Raw genomic sequence first — 21,735 nt, 5'->3', positions numbered from 1 at the left:
ACATTTTACGATCTGGTTTAATTTTGAGTACCACTTCCCCCCTTGTGCTTTTGTTCCTTCGGGGAGGATTTCTTGCTGCCTCGCTCGCTCTGTGCAACTTGAAGAATCAGGGTAACATGGATTTCTGAGGGTTTGGTGCTGAAATTACAGCGGAATCCCTCCGAAATGTCTCCATCAATGTTCTTGATTTGGCACCACCAGGTCTCTTTGTAAAGAATGTTAAATTAAACTCGCCCTCGCAACAAGACGGAATCCGCACCTTTCCCTTTCGTGTTCCTAATGCTCCATTGCCTTCTCAGTTCACTGCATGTAATAACTCATCATCCGCTTTCCCCTAACCTTGCATTATTTTGAATTCAGTCGGCAATGGTTTCCCTGGGTAGCATCTCAAAATCTGTTTCACTGACAGAACTAATCAGCAGTACACACACAGGCTGTGCCAATAGTCAGGGAGAGTTTGTTTCCAAAATGCCTTCACTTCATAGAGAAAAAAAAACAACATTCCCCCTGCAGATCTGTTGTGAAGTAGAAACACGAGTGTAATCTCATTCATTGCCGTTTGAGTTTGTGGTGAGTGAGGCAAGTCATTAGCTGATGCCTGCCACTTCCCCACACTGTGCATTCCACTGCTAGTTGCTGTGATAATTGCTCAATGGGACAGGCAAGAGAGAATAAAGGCTGGTGGCCGTTTCTGGGCTAATAAGATGTCGACTCTGTGAGCAGTTTCATTTATAGGACTCACAGCAGATCTTTGTTTTCACTCCTCTTGCACAAATGGCTTCTGGAAATGCACACAGCTTTCTACGTTTGACAGAAACTGAAACGCAAAAAAAAGCAGATCAACTCAAAGTCTCTGAACTCTCACTTGAAAGCCAACAGGTCTGCTCGGGAAACATGTAAGTCAGTGACTGGGCTGGGTCGGGTGTATCTGTGGCTGAAACAAAGAACTACAGGTGCTGGTTAATACACAAAAGGACACAAAGTGTAGGAGTAATTCAGTAGTTCGGGCAGCAGCTCTGGAGGACCTGGATAGATCCTTCTGGGTCTCAGACCTTGAGTCTAGGAATCTGGTTCTCCAGAGATGCTGTCTGCTTGAGTTACTCCAGCTTTTTGTGTCCTTTTGTGTATCTGTGATTCTGCAGAGAATTACCGATGACATCAATTCACGGGACAAGACTGGGCATTGTAACCGGAGAGAAAGACTTGGCACATTTGGACTTCTGACACGGGCAGTGCACTCAGCATCGTGACTCCTTCTTCCAATGGGGTTGTCCGCCCCACGTTAAAAGTTGGGAGCGGGCTGGCTTTGCTAATGTTTTCCTTATTTCTAAATCTTAATGTATTTTATATCCTTTTGTTAAATTTTTTTAAAAAAATGTTACAACTATTTATTGTGTGATGGACTGGGCTGCATTCTCAACTCTCTGTAATTTCTTGTGGCACACACGCACTTGTAGGTGTCTCTGTGTGTATGTGTATATAATATATATACCCATATAAAAATGTATACATGTAAATATACATATACGCATACACACACACATACACACACACACACATATATATATATGTGTGTGTGTGTGTATGCGTATAGATATCTCTATATATGTATATGTGTGTGTGTATATATATATATGTGTATGTTTTCATGTGTGTATGTGTGTGTATGTATATATATGTATATGTGTGGGCACACAGACACAAGGTGAAAAGATTGAATAGGAATATGAGGAGTAACATTTTCCACAGAAAGGGTGGTGGGTGAATGTGCATATAACATATATATAATGTGTATATAATATATATACCTACATAAAAATGTATACATGTAGATATACATATACGCATACACACACACACACACACACATACACACATATATATATATATATTTGTGTGTGTGTGTATGTGTATAGATATCTCTCTATATGTATATGTGTGTGTGTGTGTATATATATATATATGTGTGTAGGTTTTCATGTGTGTATGTGTGTGTATGTATATATATGTATATGTGTGGGCACACAGACACACGGTGAAAAGATTTAATAGGAATCTGAGGAGTAACTTTTTCCACAGAAAGGGTGGTGGGTGAATGGAATACTGCCAGAGGAGGTAGTTGAGGCAGGGACTATCCCAACATTTAAGAAACAGTTAGAAAGGTATATGGATAGGACAGGTTTGGAGGGATGTGGACCAAATGCAAGCAGGTGGGATTAATGTAGCTGGGATATGTTGGCTGGTGTGGGCAAGTTGGCCTGTTTCCACACTGTATCACTCTATGACGTTGGTGTGCTTTATTGGCTGTACCATCAACATGGTTGGACCACGACAAATTGTCAGTGATATTTACACCAAGGAACTTGAAGCCCTTGGCCACATCCACTGCAGCACCCCCTGATACATACTAGGTCACGTACTCCATCCCATTTCCCAAAGTCAATGACCTGCTCCTTCATTCTACTGACATTGAGGGTGTCTCAACTCCATGCCACTAAGCTCTCTATCTCCTCCCTGTGTTCCCTCACGACATTGTTTGAGATCTGGCCCACTACTGCAGTGTCATTTCCAAACTTGTAAATGGAGTTAGAGCAGAATTAGGCTGCACACAGCCACACAAAAATGTCGCAGTACAGGTACAATGAAAACCTTGCTTGTACCTCATGTGAAAACAGCAAGGAGTAGGCACGAGACCATCAGGACGTGACAGGGGTGGGACCTCCGGAGACCACGTTCACTCTGGTGGTCCACTCTAGGTCGTAAGGTCCATGCAAGCATTGCAGATTGCACAGGTGGTGGTTGCGGTTGTAGGAAATGCACTGCCATTGAGCACCTGCAGCAAGCAAGCTACATCAAGCATAATCTGGACCCACTTTCAGGAGGCAGTGATGAAACAATATTCCATTTAAACTCTCCAAATCAAACATGATCCCAGTTTTCATTTCAGGTAAGGAGCCCAATCTTGTCCAAGTGCAGAAAATACTACTTGTCAGAACCAAGGTAAGTATCTTACTTGAGTTTAATCAACAAATATAATTCAGGCTAGCTGGATACAGTTCAGGTAACTAGCGTGCAGAGTGTTTATTTGAAGCAGCCTATCTGCTGAGACATTAGTCCAGAAGGTTACCTGGCAATGTACAGCAATCCTACAGCACCATAACATCTGCATGATAAATAACCTTAATTCTGTGTAGAAATTAGTCAAGACCAATACCAGAGTAGTATTTGCATCAATAACAGTTAGTTGAGATATACTGCACGGAAACAGGCCCTTCGGCCCACCGAGTCTGCGCCGACCAGCGATCACCCCATACACAAGGACTAAGCTACACACATGGGACAATTTACAATCTTTACCAAAGCCAATTAACCTGCGAACCTTTACGTCGTTGGAGTGTGGGTGGAAACCAGAGCACCCGGAGAAAACCCACACAGTCACGGGGAGAACGTACAAAACTCCATACAGGCAGCACCCATAGTCAGGATCAAACCCAGGTTTTTGTCACTGTAAGGCAGCAACTTTACCACTGCTCCACAGTGCCCCAAGTGCCACCCCAAGTAGATACTCTGCAGTGCTTTTGGACAGCTGAGGCCCATTTATGTAATTATGGAATGCCCTTTTCAAGAGAATAGAAACCTCAGTCTCACTACTGTGGACCCACTAACCAGCCGTGTTTCCCTGAGCTCACACACCTTCTGACAAACTGCTTCCACACCAGGGGAATCATAACAAACCAATAATTAGAATTAAAGCTAAACATAATAAGAAGACGTGGCTGGGAGACAAAAGGGATAAACATTTAGAAGTTTTATTATTCATAACAGTCAGAGTAAATTAGAACTCTCTCCTATCTATTAATGCTGTTCCTCGGTTTCAGTACCCATTAAAGTATGACTCATCTCTTTCAATTTCAGTCCAAGTACAAATAAGCTGGAACAATTAAAATGTGGGCTCATTTCTATCAGGAACGCATCGTAAAAATGTTAGTGTTTGAACCGCATCAATAAATGGATTTTGAAATTGTGCTTTAAGTGGAAAAGAAATCAATAAAGCGTGACAGCAACTTTTTAATCTCCTCTAGTATTTACTGGAGTCAAAGGGCATCTCGGAGTGTACCACAAACTGATGATGGTGATCCTCTGAGCACCAGGGCTTAATCTGAGTTCACACAGCTTGGAATTGCCAAATTTAGGGGCCGAGAGGAATTTGGTGGGGAGCGAAGGATTCCAGACTTTAGCGTTGAAATGGAACAATCAATCTTTTAATGGCAGCCATTAAATAGAGGAGCTTTGTGAGCCAGGCCTATTAACCAGTTAAAAACTAGTGGCTGAAACACCTATTGAATTTTGAAAGGTAATTGTCTGTGCAATTTGAAAAGGCATAATTGTGGAATAATGTGTAATCTCACCTCTGAGAATTTTATCAATGCCCACACAGAAAACATTATAGGAAAGGCTTCTCATACTCTGCCAGTAATATTATCACCCAGACTTATAAAGAGGCACCTGTCACTGCCAAAATAACACATCCCATTTTATGCATTAACTATTCGCTAAAGAGCCTTGAGAATTTGGTTCCCAATGTGGTTCAAGTTAGTGGCAGTTTCACAATATAAGTCCATGATCCAAAGATCAAGTCCTTCGATTCACCAAGGTACACCATCTGTGTGTGTAAAATAGGCATTGGTGGATGTGCAATGGGCAGTTGTGTGCTTAGAGTGTGAAGGACAGGTATGTAAACAATAGGGGTCTATGCAATAGGCAAGGCATTTTGTGAGAGGTATGAAGAGTGGACATGCATGCAACAGACAATGTAGGCAAAGGAGCAGAGTATATAACAAGGGGAAGGCATGGTGGGTAGTCAAGATGTGTAGGAAGGAACTGCAGATGCTGGTTTAAACCGAAGATAGACACAAAAAGCGGGAACTCAGCGGGACAGGCAGCATCTCCGGAGAGAAGGAATGGGCGACTTTCTGGGTCGAGACCCTTCTTCAGACTGGTTAGGGATTAGAGAAAGGAGAGATGTAGTAGTCTAATGGGGAGGGTGGCCCCATATCAGAAGCATCCACGTCCCGGGGCTGGTAACTGGAAGTGTCCTGAGCTAATTCTGCTACCACCATCAGGGCACGTACGTGAGGATGCTATTCATAGACTATAGCTCCGCCTTCAACACGGTCATCCCCACCAAGCTCATCACCAAACTCCACCAGCTAGGCCTTAGCTCGTCATTATGTGACTGGATCCTGGACTTCCTGCTGGAACGACCGCAGGCAGTGAGAATGGGCCCGCACCTGTCCTCCACTATCACCCTGAGTACCGGCACACCACAGGGCTGTGTTCTGAGCCCCATGCTCTACTCCCTCTTCACACACGACTGTGTTCCTGCATTCGACACCAACACCATTGTCAAGTTTGCAGATGACACAGCGGTGATCAGGCTGATCACCAACGGGGATGAAACAAACTATAGAGCGGAGGTGCAGAACCTGGCGGACTGGTGCTCGGATAACAACCTGTCCCTAAATACCACCAAGACCAAGGAGCTGATCATCAACTTCCGTAGGTCACATAACGGGGAATATGCCCCGATCTCTATCAACGGGGTCAGTGTGGAGAGAGTGTCCAGCTTCAAGTTTCTGGGCACTCACATTTCGGAGGACCTAACATGGTCCAATAACACTGCTGCGCTGGTCAAGAAGGCACAACAAAGACTGTTCTACTTAAGAACACTGAAAAAGTCTGGTCTACCCCAACAGCTGCTGACGACCTTCTACCGCTGCACCATAGAGAGCATCCTAACGCATGGAATCCCTGTGTGGTACCTCAGCTGCACGGAGGCAGAAAGGAAAGCTCTACAGCGGGTAGTCCATAGAGCTCAGAGGACCATCGGAACACAGCTACCAGACTTGGAGGGCATCTACAACACACGATGCCTCAGAAAAGCCACCAGCATCCACAAAGACTCTTCACACCCCTGCAACAGTCTGTTCGAACTCCTTCCATCGGGCAGACGATACAAGGCCTTCTATGCCCGCACCTCCAGACTCAGGAACAGCTTCATCCCCAGGGCCATAGCTGCTATGAACCGGTCCTGCTGAGCCGGATGGCCACAACGCATAGATCAACTTGCACTTTACCCTGTCCAAAACTGTTACAACTGTTCGTTTCGTTGGGTTGCTGCTGTCTAAATTACCTAAATTATTGCATCGTATGGGAGGCGCATTCCTAATCTCGTTGTACCCCTGGGTACAATGACAATAAAGATATATTGTATTGTATTGTATTGTATTGTATTGTACAAGTGATGGCTCCCACTGATTGTCGCCGGAAGCTTGCGTCCTTTTCAGGACGGACGATGACAGTGATGTAACATTTGAAACGTGGATGATGGACACGAAAGAAGAATGGGGAGGGTGGTTGATGGGCAAATTGGGACTGTTTGGATGTACATTGGACAGAGTGTGCAATCGATGGGATGTAAAGTAAGCAGGTTGTATACTGATGGGTTGTCTGCTGGGAAGGCAGCAAAGTGGCTGTGTTCATGATGAAGTCGGATTGGATCCAACACCAGGCCCCAGAGTTCAATGGATATTCTTTCCATATAAGGCCAATAGCAAAAGTGGGCAGAGTGGTCCCACATCAGTTCCCTATTCATTGATTATAGCTCTGCCTTCACTATCATAACTCCAAGCAAATTCATCATCAAACTCCTGGACCAAGGACTCACTGCTCCCCTGCTCAATCCTTGGATCCTTGACTTCCCGACACAATGACTAGTCAGTAAGGGTTGGCGACAAAATATCCTCCGTGAAAATTCTCAACACTACTATGTTGAGTACAATGCTGTGGTACTGTTTCCAGCCCTTTATGATATCCCCTCAACACTCATGAACGTGTGGTCATTCTGCTCTAGCACCTTTTACAAGGTAGGAAATGACACCGCTGTTGGGGGCTGGATCTTCAATAATGACCAGACAAAATACAGGAAGTAGAGAGCTTAATGACCTGGTGTCAATACAACAACCTGTCCCTCAATGCCAACAAAAACAAAGGAGTTAGTTATCAAAAGATGAACTTCACACAAGCCAGTCAGTATCAATAGTGCCTGAGTGAGGGGAGTCGAGAGCTTAAGGTTCAGAGGTGCAAATATCACACCAATTTGTCTTGGTACAACCACATTGACCAAGAAAGCGCTACGCCAACGCCTCAACTTCATCGGTGACTTCATCAGAAGTCTTCATCTGAAGACTAAGAAAATTCAGCATGTTTCCAATGATCCTTACCACTTCCTATCTCGATGTATTATTGCATGATTTGGTAACTGCTGCATCCAGGACCACAAGAAATTGCAGAGAGTTGTGGATGCAGCCCAGTCCATCACACAAACCAGCCTTAACACCATTAACTCTAACTCCACTTCACATTGATGCGGGAAAGCTTCCGATGTAATCAAGGACCACTCATGGACATAGGACTTACCAATCCGAAATTGGTTTTTCTTTTGCATTATATCTTCCATTGACCTTTGAAAGTTACTACCAAACCTGGTTCCACCACCCCCTTTTCAAATCACAGGATGTAAGTAAAATTCTCCTCATTTCCCAGCATATTACTACTTCTCAACAATAGCAATTATTTCTCTTTAGATGCTTCATCAAAATAACTTTGAACCTCCATTAAATCTTGCCTTAAACTTCTCTGCTACAAGAAGGCCAAACCTAACTTCTGAAGTCTCTTCACAATGGTCCATCAATCCTTGGGCCATTCCACTAAATCTCCTCTAGGCCTTCTCCAAAAACTAGTCATCCTTCCTGAAGTCTGCTTACTCTCATTGCAATTCAGGATGGAACCACAATGGGGATGTTTAATGTGACCTCCTTCAAACTAGAATGCAAGACTAATCCAATAGTAGGACACATAAGATTTAACCCAAGATAGACACAAAATGCTGGAGTAAATCAGCGGGACGGGCAGCATTTCCGGAGAGAAGGAACGGGTGACGTTTCGGGTCGAAGACCCAAAAGTCTGAACAAGGGTCTCAAACCAACATGTCACCCTCTCCAGAACTTCTGCCCGTCCCACTGAGTTACTCCAGCATTTTGTGTCTATCTTCGGTTTAAACCAGCAACTGCAGTTCCTTCCAACAATATGCTTTAATCCATGCTGATTTGTGAGGTGGGAGTCTATGCAATCCCAAATCGTGGGCAAAGAAGCAGCTTTTTGGGGCTCTGAAGAAGGGTCTTGACCCGAAACGTCACCTATTCCTTTTCTCCGGAGATGCTGCCTGACCCGTTGAGTTACACCAGCCTTTGGTTTATACCAGCATCTGCTGTTCCTCCCTGCACAGCTTTGAAGGGTGACGTTTGAATGAACAGTGTTAGAAAGTGGATTTGAAATGATAGGGTCAGAGGATCTGCTAACAGTCAGAGAAGAAGGCTTTAATGGAGAACTACTTAATGCGCTTATGTGAAATTTCCTTTCTGCAATTTAGCAGAGGCATTAACTCATAAAAATAGATGGACTGATTCTGAAGAGGATCATCACATGAACCCATTAAGCCTCTAGTCATATCTGCAAGCATAAGTCTGATTCTCATGTGTCGAGTCTTGACTCCTAAAATTAATTTTGAGATTATAATATGATTCAAGGAACTATAACAAATAAAATCCTCATGATTACTGGTTCACATTAGATCTTACGGTATGCTTCACAAATTAGATTATTTACTGAACTTTGCCATATTAACCTCGGTGATCTCCTTTGTCCCAGTGGCAGGCTCCAATTGTTTATTAGCTTACAGTATATTGTATGGTATTGTTATAGACATCTTTTGATGCATCAGTCAGTGATTATCACAATGGCAGGCTGCCCAGCTCCAAAAGCTTCCAATGGCATCACATGGTGATTCTGAGCACCATTTAGTTCATGGACATATTACTAGACTTCCTGTCTCGAAATCTTGTGCTAACAGCAGGAATAAGGTCCAGAAGTAATTTTATTTTAATTTTATTATATGGGGAATATTTTATTAAAATATTATCATTTTCATTTAATTTGTCTTCCTCTTAGAATTGCTAATGTAAAGGTTAAAATAATCTCTACAATTCATAATTGCATGGTAATTTTAAGTAATTGCTTTTTAAACGTGTTTAATGATGTATTTTATATGGCATGTTTTGCAATGAGTGACAGCACTCAATCTCCAATTGTTGCCCATCCTTATCCCACTACCAATTATCTTCTTGCACATTTTATTTTGCAGGAAGCTCATTGACATTAAGAGATTTTTCTTCATTAGTGAGAGCAGCTTCCCTTCTAATGTGTTTGCTCATCACAATATGTATAGTAAGGAAGACCGCAGAGTGATCAACAGGCGGTGAGATGACAATTGCATTGAGGCATAACACATTTCAATACATTGACGTTTTGAAGATGCCTGCTACTACCAGTAATCAACACAACTCTCCACCACACTTCAACCAGCCCCATGAATTATTTTGCTTCATCTATCTCCTTTGGCCCCTTTGGTCACGTTGCTGATCAAAGCCCTCCAGTCCGTGACTACCATCTGCAGTAAAGGGCTGTTAAAATAAAATGCTAACACTGGCAAATCAGAACCCCCACAGATAAAACACGAAATAATGTGACACTTAAAGCTAATTCTCATTTTTACAGCGAGTGATTTTTAGCACAACAATCACCACTGCAAAGCCAAAGAGCATTCAAAAGATCAATTGTTAGAAGAAGGGTTTCGGCCCGAAAGGTCACCTATTCCTTTTTTCTAGAGATGCTGTCTGTCCCGCTGAGTTACTCCAGCATTTTGTGTCTATCTACGGTTTAAACCAGCATCTGCAGTTCCTTCCTACACAAGTGTTACTGTTTATTAGCTTACAGTGTATTGTACGGTATTGTTATGGACGTCTCGTGATGCATCAGTCAGTAATTTCATATTGAATGATTCACTTCGGCACTTCAAACCTCTTTAGAGTCCTAACCATCCTTTGGTTCTCCTTACAGCAAAAAAGGTGAGGACTAACAACGTTGTGCAGATTTTTGGAGTAACCCGGGTTCAATTTGGAATAACCTTCGTTGTGTTGTCAGAGACCACAGTGCAGAGGAAAGTTTTCCCTCAACTGGTACAAAATTCTAATAGATGTGGATGGGAACGACCACAGACATATGGATCATACACATAGAACATCTATAATACTAAAACTCTTGTTTGTTTGTTTGTTCCTGAACTACAGCTAAAACGGTACATGATAGCGCAACAATTTTAGGCCCACCTTACTCACCGTCGTCCCTTTGGTGCTAATGGAAGAAGTTTCATTGAAATTGCTGTTATATTTTTAGTTATTCACATTTTTAAGTTTAAATCTATCTCCTAGGGAGGGAGGGGGAGGAGGGAAGGGGGCGGAGGGGGGGGGGAGGAGGGAGGATAAGGGGGGGTTGAGGGGATGGGAAGGGGAAGGGGACGGGGATGGGGAGGGGAGGAAGGAGGGGAGGAAGGGGAGGGGGGAGTGAGGGGGGAGGAGAGAGGGAAGGAGGGGAGCCGAGGGTGCTGCACCAATGCAGGAGAGGTTTGGGCCCAACGGGTCCACTTGCTCTAGTATGGAATATAAGCATAAACATAATGCTCCAACATGAACACAATCTGTACCATTATTATAAGGCCATAAAACTATATTCTGCACAGTTATTTTTTTCTTTATGCTACCTGTTGTAATTGTGCAATATACTACCCATGTGGAGTACAATCTGACTCGATAGCATGCAAATAATTTTTTTCATAGTATCTCAGCCCTCGTGCAAATAATAGACCAATAACTATATCCTGACACCAATGACACCAATGATACCTGTGACATCAATGAAGAGGAGACTCGCAGGACTGAAAAGGCTCCAAGCATACAAAAGGCTCCAAGCATATAAATATTTGAAAAGTGTTTGCACCACTTTGACAGATCAAAGACAGCTGAGAGATTTTGTGGTTTGGAATATAATTGATATCATAACCAAAAGAGGAACAAAACAGAGACGGACTGATAAAGGCAAACAAAAATCAAAGTACTGCACATCCTGGAAATCTGAAATCATGAAAAAAACGAACCTGCTCAAAATGCTCTGCAAGTTAGGCAACATTGATAGAAGAAAAAAAAACAAAGTTAAAATTTCAGATCGATGACCATTCATCAGAACCTTTTCAGCTTTGGATGCTGCTATTATATGTGCCAGGATGGGCAAAGCATTATAACGAATCTATTTCACAAAATGCTGGAGTAACTCAGCAGGTCACGCAGCATCTCAGGAGAGAAGGAATGGGTGACGTTTTGGATCGAGACCCTTCTTCAGACTGAAGAAGGGTCTCGACTCGAAACGTCACCCATTCCTTCTCTCCTGAGATGCTGCCTGACCTGCTGAGTTACTCCAGCATTTTGTGAAATAAATACCTTCGATTTGTACCTGCATCTGCAGTTATTTTCTTAAACTATTATAACGAATCTGATTATTATGTGAGCACTAATTTTCATAAGGTGATAAACACCTAGCAGTTTGGATTGAAAGAATGATTCTGCAAGATCAAAATATTGACATTTCCAAACAAACAATTTCTTGATCATGAGCTCTCACCTTATGACTGAGGACACTATGAATTAATGAGACCAATTGAAGGTTTTATCTTGCTTGATACAACTAAGATTTTCTTTAGATCTCTTACACTTCCTTATCTCTGTAACTTCCTCACTCCTGATGCTCAGTCTGAAGAAGGGTCACGACCCGAAACATCAGCCAGGGATCCAGAGATCTGGATCTTCTGTCCAGATGCTACCTGTCCCGCTGAGTTACTCCAGCATTTCGTGTCTATCTGAAGGTTTTAGACAATAGACAATAGACAATAGGTGCAGGAGTAGGCCATTCGGTCCTTCGAGCCAGCACCACCATTCAATGTGATCATGGCTGATCATTCTGAATCAGTACCCCGTTCCTGCCTTGACTCCGCTATCCTTAAGAGCTCTATCTAGCTCTCTCGAATGCATTCAGAGAATTGGCCTCCACTGCCTTCTGAGGCAGAGAATTCCACAGATTTACAACTCTCTGATTGGAAACGTTTTTCCTCATCTCCGTTCTAAATGGCCTACCCCTTATTCTTAAACTGTGGCCCTTGGTTCTTGTCTCCCCCAACATTGGGAACATGTTTCCTGCCTCTAACGTGTCCAACCCCTTAATAATCTTATATGTTTCGATAAGATCCCCTCTCATCCTTCTAAATTCCAGTGTATAGAAGCCTAGTCGCTCCAGTCTTTCAACATATGACAGACCTGCCATTCCAGGAATTAACCTAGTAAACCTATGCTGCACGCCCTCAATAGCAAGAATATCCTTCCTCAAATTTGGAGACCAAAACTGCACACAGTATTCCAGGTGCGGTCTCACTAGGGCCCTACACAACTGCAGAAGGACCTCTTTGCTCCTATGCTCAACTCCTCTTGTTATACAGGCCAACATTCCATTGGCTTTCTTCACTGCCTGCTGTACCTGCATGCTTCCTTTCAGTGACTGATGCACTAGGACACCCAGATCTTGTTGTACGTCCCCTGTTACTAACTTGACAACATATGTAGGTTAATTGGCTGGGTAAATGTAAAAATGTAAAAATTGTCCCTAGTGGGTGTAGTAGGATAGTGTTAATGTGCGGGGATCGCTGGGCGGCACGGACTTGGAGGGCCGAAAAGGCCTGTTTCCGGCTGTATATATATGATATGATATGATGATTCAGATAATAATCTGCCTTCCTATTCTTACCACCAAAGTGGATAACCTCACATTTATCCGCATTAAACTGCATCTGCCATGCATCTGCCCACTCACACAACCTGTCCTAGTCACCCTGCAACCTCATAGCATCTTCCTCACAGTTCACACTACCGCCCAGCTTTGTATCATCTGCAAATTTGCTAATGGTACTTTTAATCTCTTCATCCAAGTCATTAATGTATATTGTAAATAGCTGCGGTCCCAGCACCAAGCCTTGCGGTACCCCACTAGTCACTGTCTGCCATTCTGAAAGGGAGCCATTTATCCCCACTCTTTGCTTTCTGTGTGTCAACCAATTTTCTATCCATATCAGCACCCTACCTCCAATACCATGTGCTCTAATTTTGCCCACTAATCTCCTATGTGGGACCTTGTCGAAGGCTTTCTGAAAGTCGAGGTATACCACATCCACCGGCTCTCCCCAGTCAATTTCCCTCGTTACATCCTCAAAAAATTCCAGAAGATTAGTCAAGCATGATTTCCCCTTCGTAAATCCATGCTGACTCGGAACGATCCTGTTACTGCTATCCAAATGCTCCGCAATTTCATCTTTTATAATTGACTCCAGCATCTTCCCCACCACTGATGTCAGACTAACTGGTCTATAATTTCCCGTTTTCTCTCTCCCTCCTTTCTTAAAAAGTGGGATAACATTAGCTACCCTCCAATCCACAGGAGCTGATCCTGAATCTATAGAACATTGGAAAATGATTACCAATGTGTCCACAATTTCTAGAGCCAGGGCCGTTTTTACAGCATTATATGCCCCCGGGCAAAGCAGTGTACTGGGGCCCCTACCGTTACTCTCCCCACCCCCCTTTCCCTACCAGCCCCCCCCTGTCGTGCCGGTGAAAAGCACTTACCGAAAAGCACTTAGCGATGGACTTAGGGTGCTACATTGTTGCGAAAAGCACTTACAGATCGCTGTGAGAAGCACTTAGGGACCGAAAATGTTGCGAAAAAAGCACTTATTGAACCTACATTTTTAAAGTAGTATTTATTTATTGCAAGTCACTTAACATACACAGATCAGCATGGGGCCCCTATGCTCGTGGGCCCCCGGGCAAGTGCCCATCAGGCCCATGCGTTAAGACGGCCCTGTCTAGAGCCACCTCCTTAAGTACCCTGGGATTTATAAGTAAACGACTGGGATACAAACGTGGGATGGGAATTAGATGGGAGAGAGAGGGGAGGTGTTGTCTTGTTTGGGATTAATGAGGGGAAATACTGATTAAAAAACACATAGGATTAATATCACAACTGTTACTATGCAAGCAGATCCAATCAATGGAAGATCAGTAGGGTAAGGAGAATTCAAGCATCCACAAAATGAATGTAAAAGGAGGGGCACCACACTGTCTAAAAGGAGGGGCACCACACTGTCTAAAAGGAGGGGCACCACACTGTCTAAAAGGAGGGGCACCACACTGTCTAAAAGGAGGGGCACCACACTGTCTAAAAGGAGGGGCACCACACTGTCTAAAAGGAGGGGCACCACACTGTCTAAAAGGAGGGGCACCACACTGTCTAAAAGGACTTTTATATTTCCCTGTGCCTGACTGTGAAGAAATGTTCAAGAGTAGAGGAATGAAGTAATTGAGTCAGAAGTTTGTTGTAGAAAGTGATACAGCCACAGTTGTTCATAAGTGATAGGAACAGAATTAGACCATTCGGCCCATCAATAGACAATAGACAATAGACAATAGGTGCAGGAGTAGGCCATTCAGCCCTTCGAGCCAGCACCGCCATTCAATGCGATCATGGCTGATCACTCTCAATCAGTACCCCGTTCCTGCCTTCTCCCCATACCCCCTCACTCCGCTATCCTTAAGAGCTCTATCCAGCTCTCTCTTGAAAGCATCCAACGAACTGGCCTCCACTGCCTTCTGAGGCAGAGAATTCCACACCTTCACCACTCTCTGACCGAAAAAGTTCTTCCTCATCTCCGTTCTAAATGGCCTACCCCTTATTCTTAAACTGTGGCCCCTTGTTCTGGACTCCCCCAACATTGGGAACATGTTTCCTGCCTCTAATGTGTCCAATCCCCTAATTATCAAGTCTACTCCGCCATCTAATCACGGATGATCTATCTCTCCCGCTCAACCCCATTCTCCTGCCTTCTCCCCATAACCCCTGACACCCGTACTAATCAAGTATCCATCCATCTCTGCCTTAAAAATATCCATTGACTTGGCCTCCACATCCATCTGTGACAATTAATTCTACAGATTCACCACTGTTGCTGAAAGACATTGAAATAGAATCTCCATTAAAAGGAAATGGTTGCTGTGAGGCAAGTATTAATGAAGCAAACGTATTCCTGAAGTGTATTGCTAAATGAAGTTGAGGGCGGTACAATGGTATATCGGTAGAGCTGCTGACTCACAGCGCCAAAGACCTTGGTTCAATCTTGACGACAGGTGCCATCTGTACTGAGTTTGTACGTCCTCCCATGGGTTTGCTCCAGGCGCTCCAGTTTCCTCCCACATTCCAAAGAATGCAGGTTTGCAGGTTAATTGGCTTCTGTAAATGTTCCCTAGTGTGTAGGATGTGAAAGTGGGATGACATAGAACTAGTGTACAGTGATCGATGGTCGGCGTGGACTTGGTGGGCCAAGTGGCCTGTTTCCACGCGGTATCTCTAAACCAAATTAAACTAGCTCAATATGCAGCATTAAAATTGGGTCATGATTTACTATAAAGTTTTAGACACTGAGGCACCCAACTCCTGATGTCGGTAGGTGTATGGGACGAGCTGCCAGAGGAGGTAAATTGAGGTGGGTACTATAACAACATTTTAAAAAGACTTGGGCAGGTACATGGGTAGGATAGGTTTAGAAAGATATGGGCTAAACACAGGCAGGTGAGACAAGTGTAGATGGGGTATGTTGGTCGCATGGGCAAGTTGGGCCAAGATGCTTGCTTCCACGCTGTATGACTCTAATGATTAGCAACACAGGATAAAGTTGTGGATTGAAAAAAACTGGAGAAAGTCATGCTGTTCAACCTTGGAAGAAGCGACTGAGAATGAGCCTCATATCAGCAGACGACCTAGAGAAGGTAAACGTGGACCGTAGCTTCACTTTGAAACAGGCGAGCTGGAGGTCACAACCTCACACTGCAGAGAGAATCATTCATGACTGATAGGAATACAATTCCAATAAAGGTCAGTGGCTGGAATGAATCAAGTCTTAGATGCCAACCTGGCGTCGTTTACGAAATCACTCCAAAGTAGTCAAGAAAGTTTTAGGAGCCAGCAAGTCAATGTGAGGTGAATGCTCTCATCTGTATTATGCCTCCCAGGTTGTCAGTACCAAGGACATGGTCAAGCTGCAGAGATGTGTTGTGATTGATCAGCCGAGAGCTTTCAGTGATGGACATGCTGTCAGCTAAAGCCAGGGTGACTTCACAGTGCTGCAGGATCAGCCCAAGCCTGTGAATTTGAGCCCGACACATTTACCTTTTAATCCGAGCATTACAAGAAGACTACACTGGTCCAGCCATTCTCGAAAACTTAGTCTGCACTGCATCAAACACCAAACAAGATAAACACACAAAGCTGGAGTAACTCAATGGGAGAAAAGGAATAGGTGACATTTCAGATTGAGACCCTTCGTCTGAAGAACGGTCTCGAACCAAAATGTCACCTATTCCTTCTCTCTAGAGATGTTGTCTGACCTGCTGAGTTACTCCAGCTTTTTGTGTCTATCTTTGGTTTAAATCTGCATTTGTAGCTCCTTCCTACACATCAAACACAAAACACCTGTCCCTCCCCCTGTTCTAATTCTGACCCCCAAAGGCTGACTGAAATCTGCCATTCTCAGCTTCAATGCATGCAGTGAATATTGTCAGGTAGCGTTTCGAATTTGACATTCTCCATTTAAGAGTTAAAAGTACCGAGGGCCAGTGCAATATAGAAAAGGATGGGCACGAGTCTACTGTATAAACAGTGACAACATTTAGTAAATAAACCTATCTTAAATTGTCAACTTGGTATCCTTACCGTTGCTTATCCTTCTGCCAAAACTCTGAGAACAGACTAAATGCCTACTAATTTCACTGAAACGTCACCCATTCCTTCTCTCCAGAGATGCAGCCTGTCCCACTGAGTTACTCCAGCATTTTGTGTCTACCTCCAATTTAAACCAGCATCTGCAGTTCTTTCTTACCGCTACATTATGGAGATACGCAGTTGGCTGTGAAGCACTTTGGGTCACCTGAGGGTCATAAAGTGCGATATAATTGTGAGTCTGTGTTTCCTTCCAATTTAATTCTCCAGTTCTGGACATCACCATCAATCATTGCTTGGGTCCATGTCCTGCGGCCCCCAGGGAGGTGCTTCACTTAGAAAAGCATTTATTCATCCGATCAGCCATGATGGAATTGCAGAGAGAATGCGATGGACTGGATGGCCTAATTCTGCCCTTGGGGATTGGACACATTAGAGGCAGGAAACATGTTCCCAATGTTGGGGGAGTCCAGAACAAGGGGCCACAGTTTAAGAATAAGGGGTAGGCCATTTAGGACGGAGATGAGGAAGAACTTTTTCAGTCAGAGAGTTGTGAAGGTGTGGAATTCTCTGCCTCAGAAGGCAGTGGAGGCCAGTTCGTTGGATGCTTTCAAGAGAGAGCTGGATAGAGCTCTTAAGGATAGCGGAGTGAGGGGGTATGGGGAGAAGGCAGGAACGGGGTACTGATTGAGAGTGATCAGCCATGATCGCATTGAATGGCGGTGCTGGCTCGAAGGGCTGAATGGCCTACTCCTGCACCTATTGTCTATTGTCTATTGTCTATGAGTGGAGCAATGGAGTTTTCAGATGATAACGTAACAAAAACACCCCACAGATCTTAGCAAGTATTGGAGCAGATTAGCACAAACGGACTTTGAAAATGACACTATCCTATTAAAACCAGCAGAGAGAGATACACTTTCCATGGGTAAGCTATCATTCTAGAATCTAATTTGTGAAGTTTATATGTTACCTGCCTTATACACAGCTCCAGCAGTAGTGTGCAGAAAGAAAAGGTAGAGAAGGTAGAAGATGTACTTACCCTTCGAACATCTTTGCCAAATGTTTCACTGTAGCTGGTGCCAAGGATTTCAAAATGAATGTTGGTGTTCGACACACCATCCACAAAGGCCAGGCTTCCAGTCAGACCAGTAATTTGACCCTAGAGGGAAGTGGAGGATACAAGAGGTCATGAATAAAGATGCATTCTGCAATCTGGATTTAAAGTAACTCCAGATTAAGTAGATCCTGCAATCTGGAGTTAAAGTAACAAACTGCTGGAGGAACACTGCAGGTCGGGACGTTGGAAAGAGTCAGAAGGATAGACAAGGTTTCAGACCGAGCCCCTGCAACAGGAGAACATTTCCATGAATGAATATATCCAACTTCATACAGTTTCTGTTGTACTTCGTGGTCCGGTACCTGTTGTACCTTTGTTGAGACTCTGGACGGACCACAGGTACACGTGTGTAAAAGGTTACAATGCTGGAGCTTAACTCCAGGCTGTTTATTCCGTGGCCACCTGGAACCAGAGTGACCACCTAATCACATCATTACCTTATATTCACATTACTACACAGGCAAACAAAGTAGTCCTTGTGATACAATAAAATAGTCCCTACAATATCACAACAGTTTCCACTCCACCCAACAGAGGACCCTCGTGCAGTGCGCTGATCTGCAACATTCAATACAACTTATAACCCTTAAATAAGTCTGAGTCATCTTCCTCAGAGGATAGATGATAATGGCAAATGTAATGCACACTGCTATGAGTCATGTAACTCCACTCAATCAAAATCGTTTTATAATCATTCTTTGTGTGCAGAATCACAATGAACAAAACCATTCTATATTACAATACGTAATCCAATTGATTGAATCAAATCCATCCGTTTGGGTCCATGGAGAGAGAGGCCAATGCCATGGGATTAATCCAGGATTGTTCTATTAAAGGGCTAGCAGAGATTGGTAAGAAGGGTCTCGACCCGAAATGTCACCCTTTCCTTCTCTCCAGAGATGCTGCCTGTCCCGCCGAGTTACTCCAGCATTTTGTGTGTACCTAGAGACTGGTAAAAACTCTCTTCCTGCACTGTAAGCCTTGAGCCTGAGTTTCAGTGCAGGATTTAATTTTCAGCAGATTAAAAAGACTTCAGATAGAGCCACTCACTTCCTATTACATGAAGTATAATGAGCAGAACCATTTCCCTTAAGCCCCTTTTCTAAACAATACATTGCACCTTAGACAGCTTTTTTCTCTTAACCTATAACAACCGCACAGGTTATCCAGTTACTTATCCAAGTATCACTTCAGAACCTGGTTAAGCGTACATTAGCTGTGTTGTATAGCTAGGTTACAGCACTGGTTATACTTGGAAGCATTTCATCGACTGTAAGTGGCTTCAAGATAGACAATAGACAATAGACAATAGACAATAGGTGCAGGAGTAGGCCATTCGGCCCTTCGAGCCAGCACCGCCATTCAATGTGATCATGGCTAATCATTCTCAATCAGTACCCCGTTCCTGCTTTCTCCCCATACCCCCTGACTCCGCTATCCTTAAGAGCTCTATCTAGCTCTCTCTTGAATGTATTCAGAGAATTGGCCTCCACTGCCCTCTGAGGCAGAGAATTCCACAGATTCACAACTCTCTGACTAAAAACGTTTTTCCTCATCTCTGTTCTAAATGGCCTACCCCTTATTCTTAAACTGTGGCCCCTGGTTCTGGACTCCCCCAACATTGGGAACATGTTTCCTGCCTCTAACATGTCCAACCCCTTAATAATCTTATACGTAACCTGAGGTTATAAAAACAAGCCAAACATTTGATGATCGTTTGACGGCACTGGGCCTGTACCCGCTGGAGTTTAGAAGGTCGAGGGTGGACCTCATTGAAACTTAAAAAAGAGTGAAAGGCCTGGATAGAGTGGATGTGGAGGGGATGTTTCTACTAGTGGGAGAGTCCAGGACCCGAGGCCACAGCCTCAGAATAAAAGGACAGACCTTTAAAAAGTAGATGAGGAGGAATTTCTTTAGTCAGAGGGTGATGAATCTGTGGAATTCTTTGCCACAGACGGCTGTGGAGGCCAAGTCAATGGATATTTTTTAAGGTGGAGATTAATAGGTTCTTGATTAGTATGGGTGTGAGGTGTTATGGGGAGGATGCAGGAGAATGGGGTTGAGAGGGTAAGATAGGTGAGCCATGATTAAATGATGGAGTAGACTAATGGGCTGAATGGCCTAATTCTGCTACTAATACTTATAAATGCAAACCTTTTACTAACTCTTTTCCATTCCCATCATAGCAAATCCCAAATGATCAGATCAAATATAAAGGCAGTGACTTGAAACACTAAATCTGTTTCTCCCTTTTCACAGAAGTTGCCTTACTTGCTGAATATTTTAAGGATGTCAAGAATACAAAGTGTTTTATTGTCATTTTGGTAAGAATTTCATTGTTCCTTTTGCAATGTTTTCGGTGCCTGCAATATTTTGCCTTGGCCTCATCAGTATACTTTGCTTTCCACCTATTCCCAGTGATGAGTTGCTTAAGTTGGAATGACGTATAGGAAAGAAAACTGCAATGCTGGTTTAAATCGAAGGTAGGCCCAAAATGCTGGAGTGACTCAGTGGGTCAGATAGCAACTCTGGAGAGAAGGAATGGGTGACGTTTTGGGTCGAGACCCTTCTTCAGACCCATATCATTTGTGTCATGGTTTGGAAGGTGAGCAGATAAATATAGGAATTTCTACACATTTGGGCCTCACATGCAAACCTCCAGTTTAAATTCCATTTGGAATATTTTGGAGGACCAAGAACCAAGAACCAAACAATAAATTCTGATTCTTTCGTGGCTGAAACATGACTTGGCACTGGATGGCAAACTATTTGCATAATCATGAGGTAATAACCTCACCAAAGTGCCTGTGTGATCTGCTACCCGACCATCTGTGATCGCACATAAAACCTGTCATTTGCAGTTTGATTTGTCTCCCAAAAGCTGTTGTATCTGTGAAAGAGCCACACACATTACGAGATTTTAAAGGCTAAACACTTGTCTTCATTTGACTCCATAATCCTGGACATCGGATACCAATCACTGAAGCTTTCCATTCCAATTTCCTCAGAAGTTCCTGTCTCTTATTCCCCTCCAAATACTCTGTCCATTAAACCCATATTGGGATTAGCAAGAGGGCAACACGGTGGCGCAGCGGTAGAGTTGCTGCCTTACAGCACTTGCAGTGCCAGAGACCCGGGTTCAATCCCGACTACGGGTGCTGTAGGTTTTCCCCGTGACTGCGTATGTTTTCTCAGTGATCTTCAGTTTCCTCCCACACTCCAAAGAAAACAGGTTTGCAGGTTAATTGGTTTGGCATAATTGTAAATTGTCCCTAGTGTGTGTAGGATGGTGTTAGTGTGCAGGGATCGCTAGTCGGTGCGGACTCAGTGGGCTGAAGGGCCTGTTTCCGTCCTTTATCTCTAAAAACAAAAATAAAAACATTTGGGTGAAGATGAACAAAACTGTGCACGATCCTCTATTTTTTTCCCTGTGGGCTGATATTTAAACACATTTCATTTATCAACCTCCAAAGTTCCCTCGAGCTTCACTCTTGCTGTGTAAACACACAGGTTAAGATAAAGAACAGCAATGAATTCCACTGCTTGACCATTGTAGAATCACATGGAAGCTAGAAAAAAGATGAAACGTCAACTAATCTCACAGGCTCAATACATTTATACCTTATAAAGTGATCATAATTGTGCTTTAGAATCTATTCAGGTTTAATATTTAGTTCAGTTCAGTTTCGTTTATCGTCATGTGCACTGAGGTACAGTGAAAAGTTTTTGTTGCGTGCTATCCAGCCAGCAGAAAGACAAAACATGATTAAAATCGAGCCATTTACAGTGTA

The 21,735-nt window shown here is 43.5% G+C and overlaps 1 protein-coding gene across 1 annotated transcript in view; it reads right to left on the bottom strand.

The window, feature by feature from the left end:
• Positions 1-21,735, bottom strand: part of LOC144609908 (glutamate receptor ionotropic, delta-1-like) — a 751,523-nt gene that overhangs the window by 77,797 nt on the left and 651,991 nt on the right. Inside the window, 1 exon segment of the mRNA XM_078428307.1 lies at positions 17,867-17,986. Within this exon segment, the coding sequence (XP_078284433.1) occupies positions 17,867-17,986 (120 nt within the window).

This window comes from Rhinoraja longicauda, chromosome 35 (genome assembly GCF_053455715.1).
Source record: "Rhinoraja longicauda isolate Sanriku21f chromosome 35, sRhiLon1.1, whole genome shotgun sequence".
In the NCBI taxonomy this organism is placed as follows: Eukaryota; Metazoa; Chordata; class Chondrichthyes; order Rajiformes; family Arhynchobatidae; genus Rhinoraja; species Rhinoraja longicauda.
Note: the sequence above shows the minus strand (reverse complement) of the source record. Positions and strands in the feature narration are given on the sequence as shown.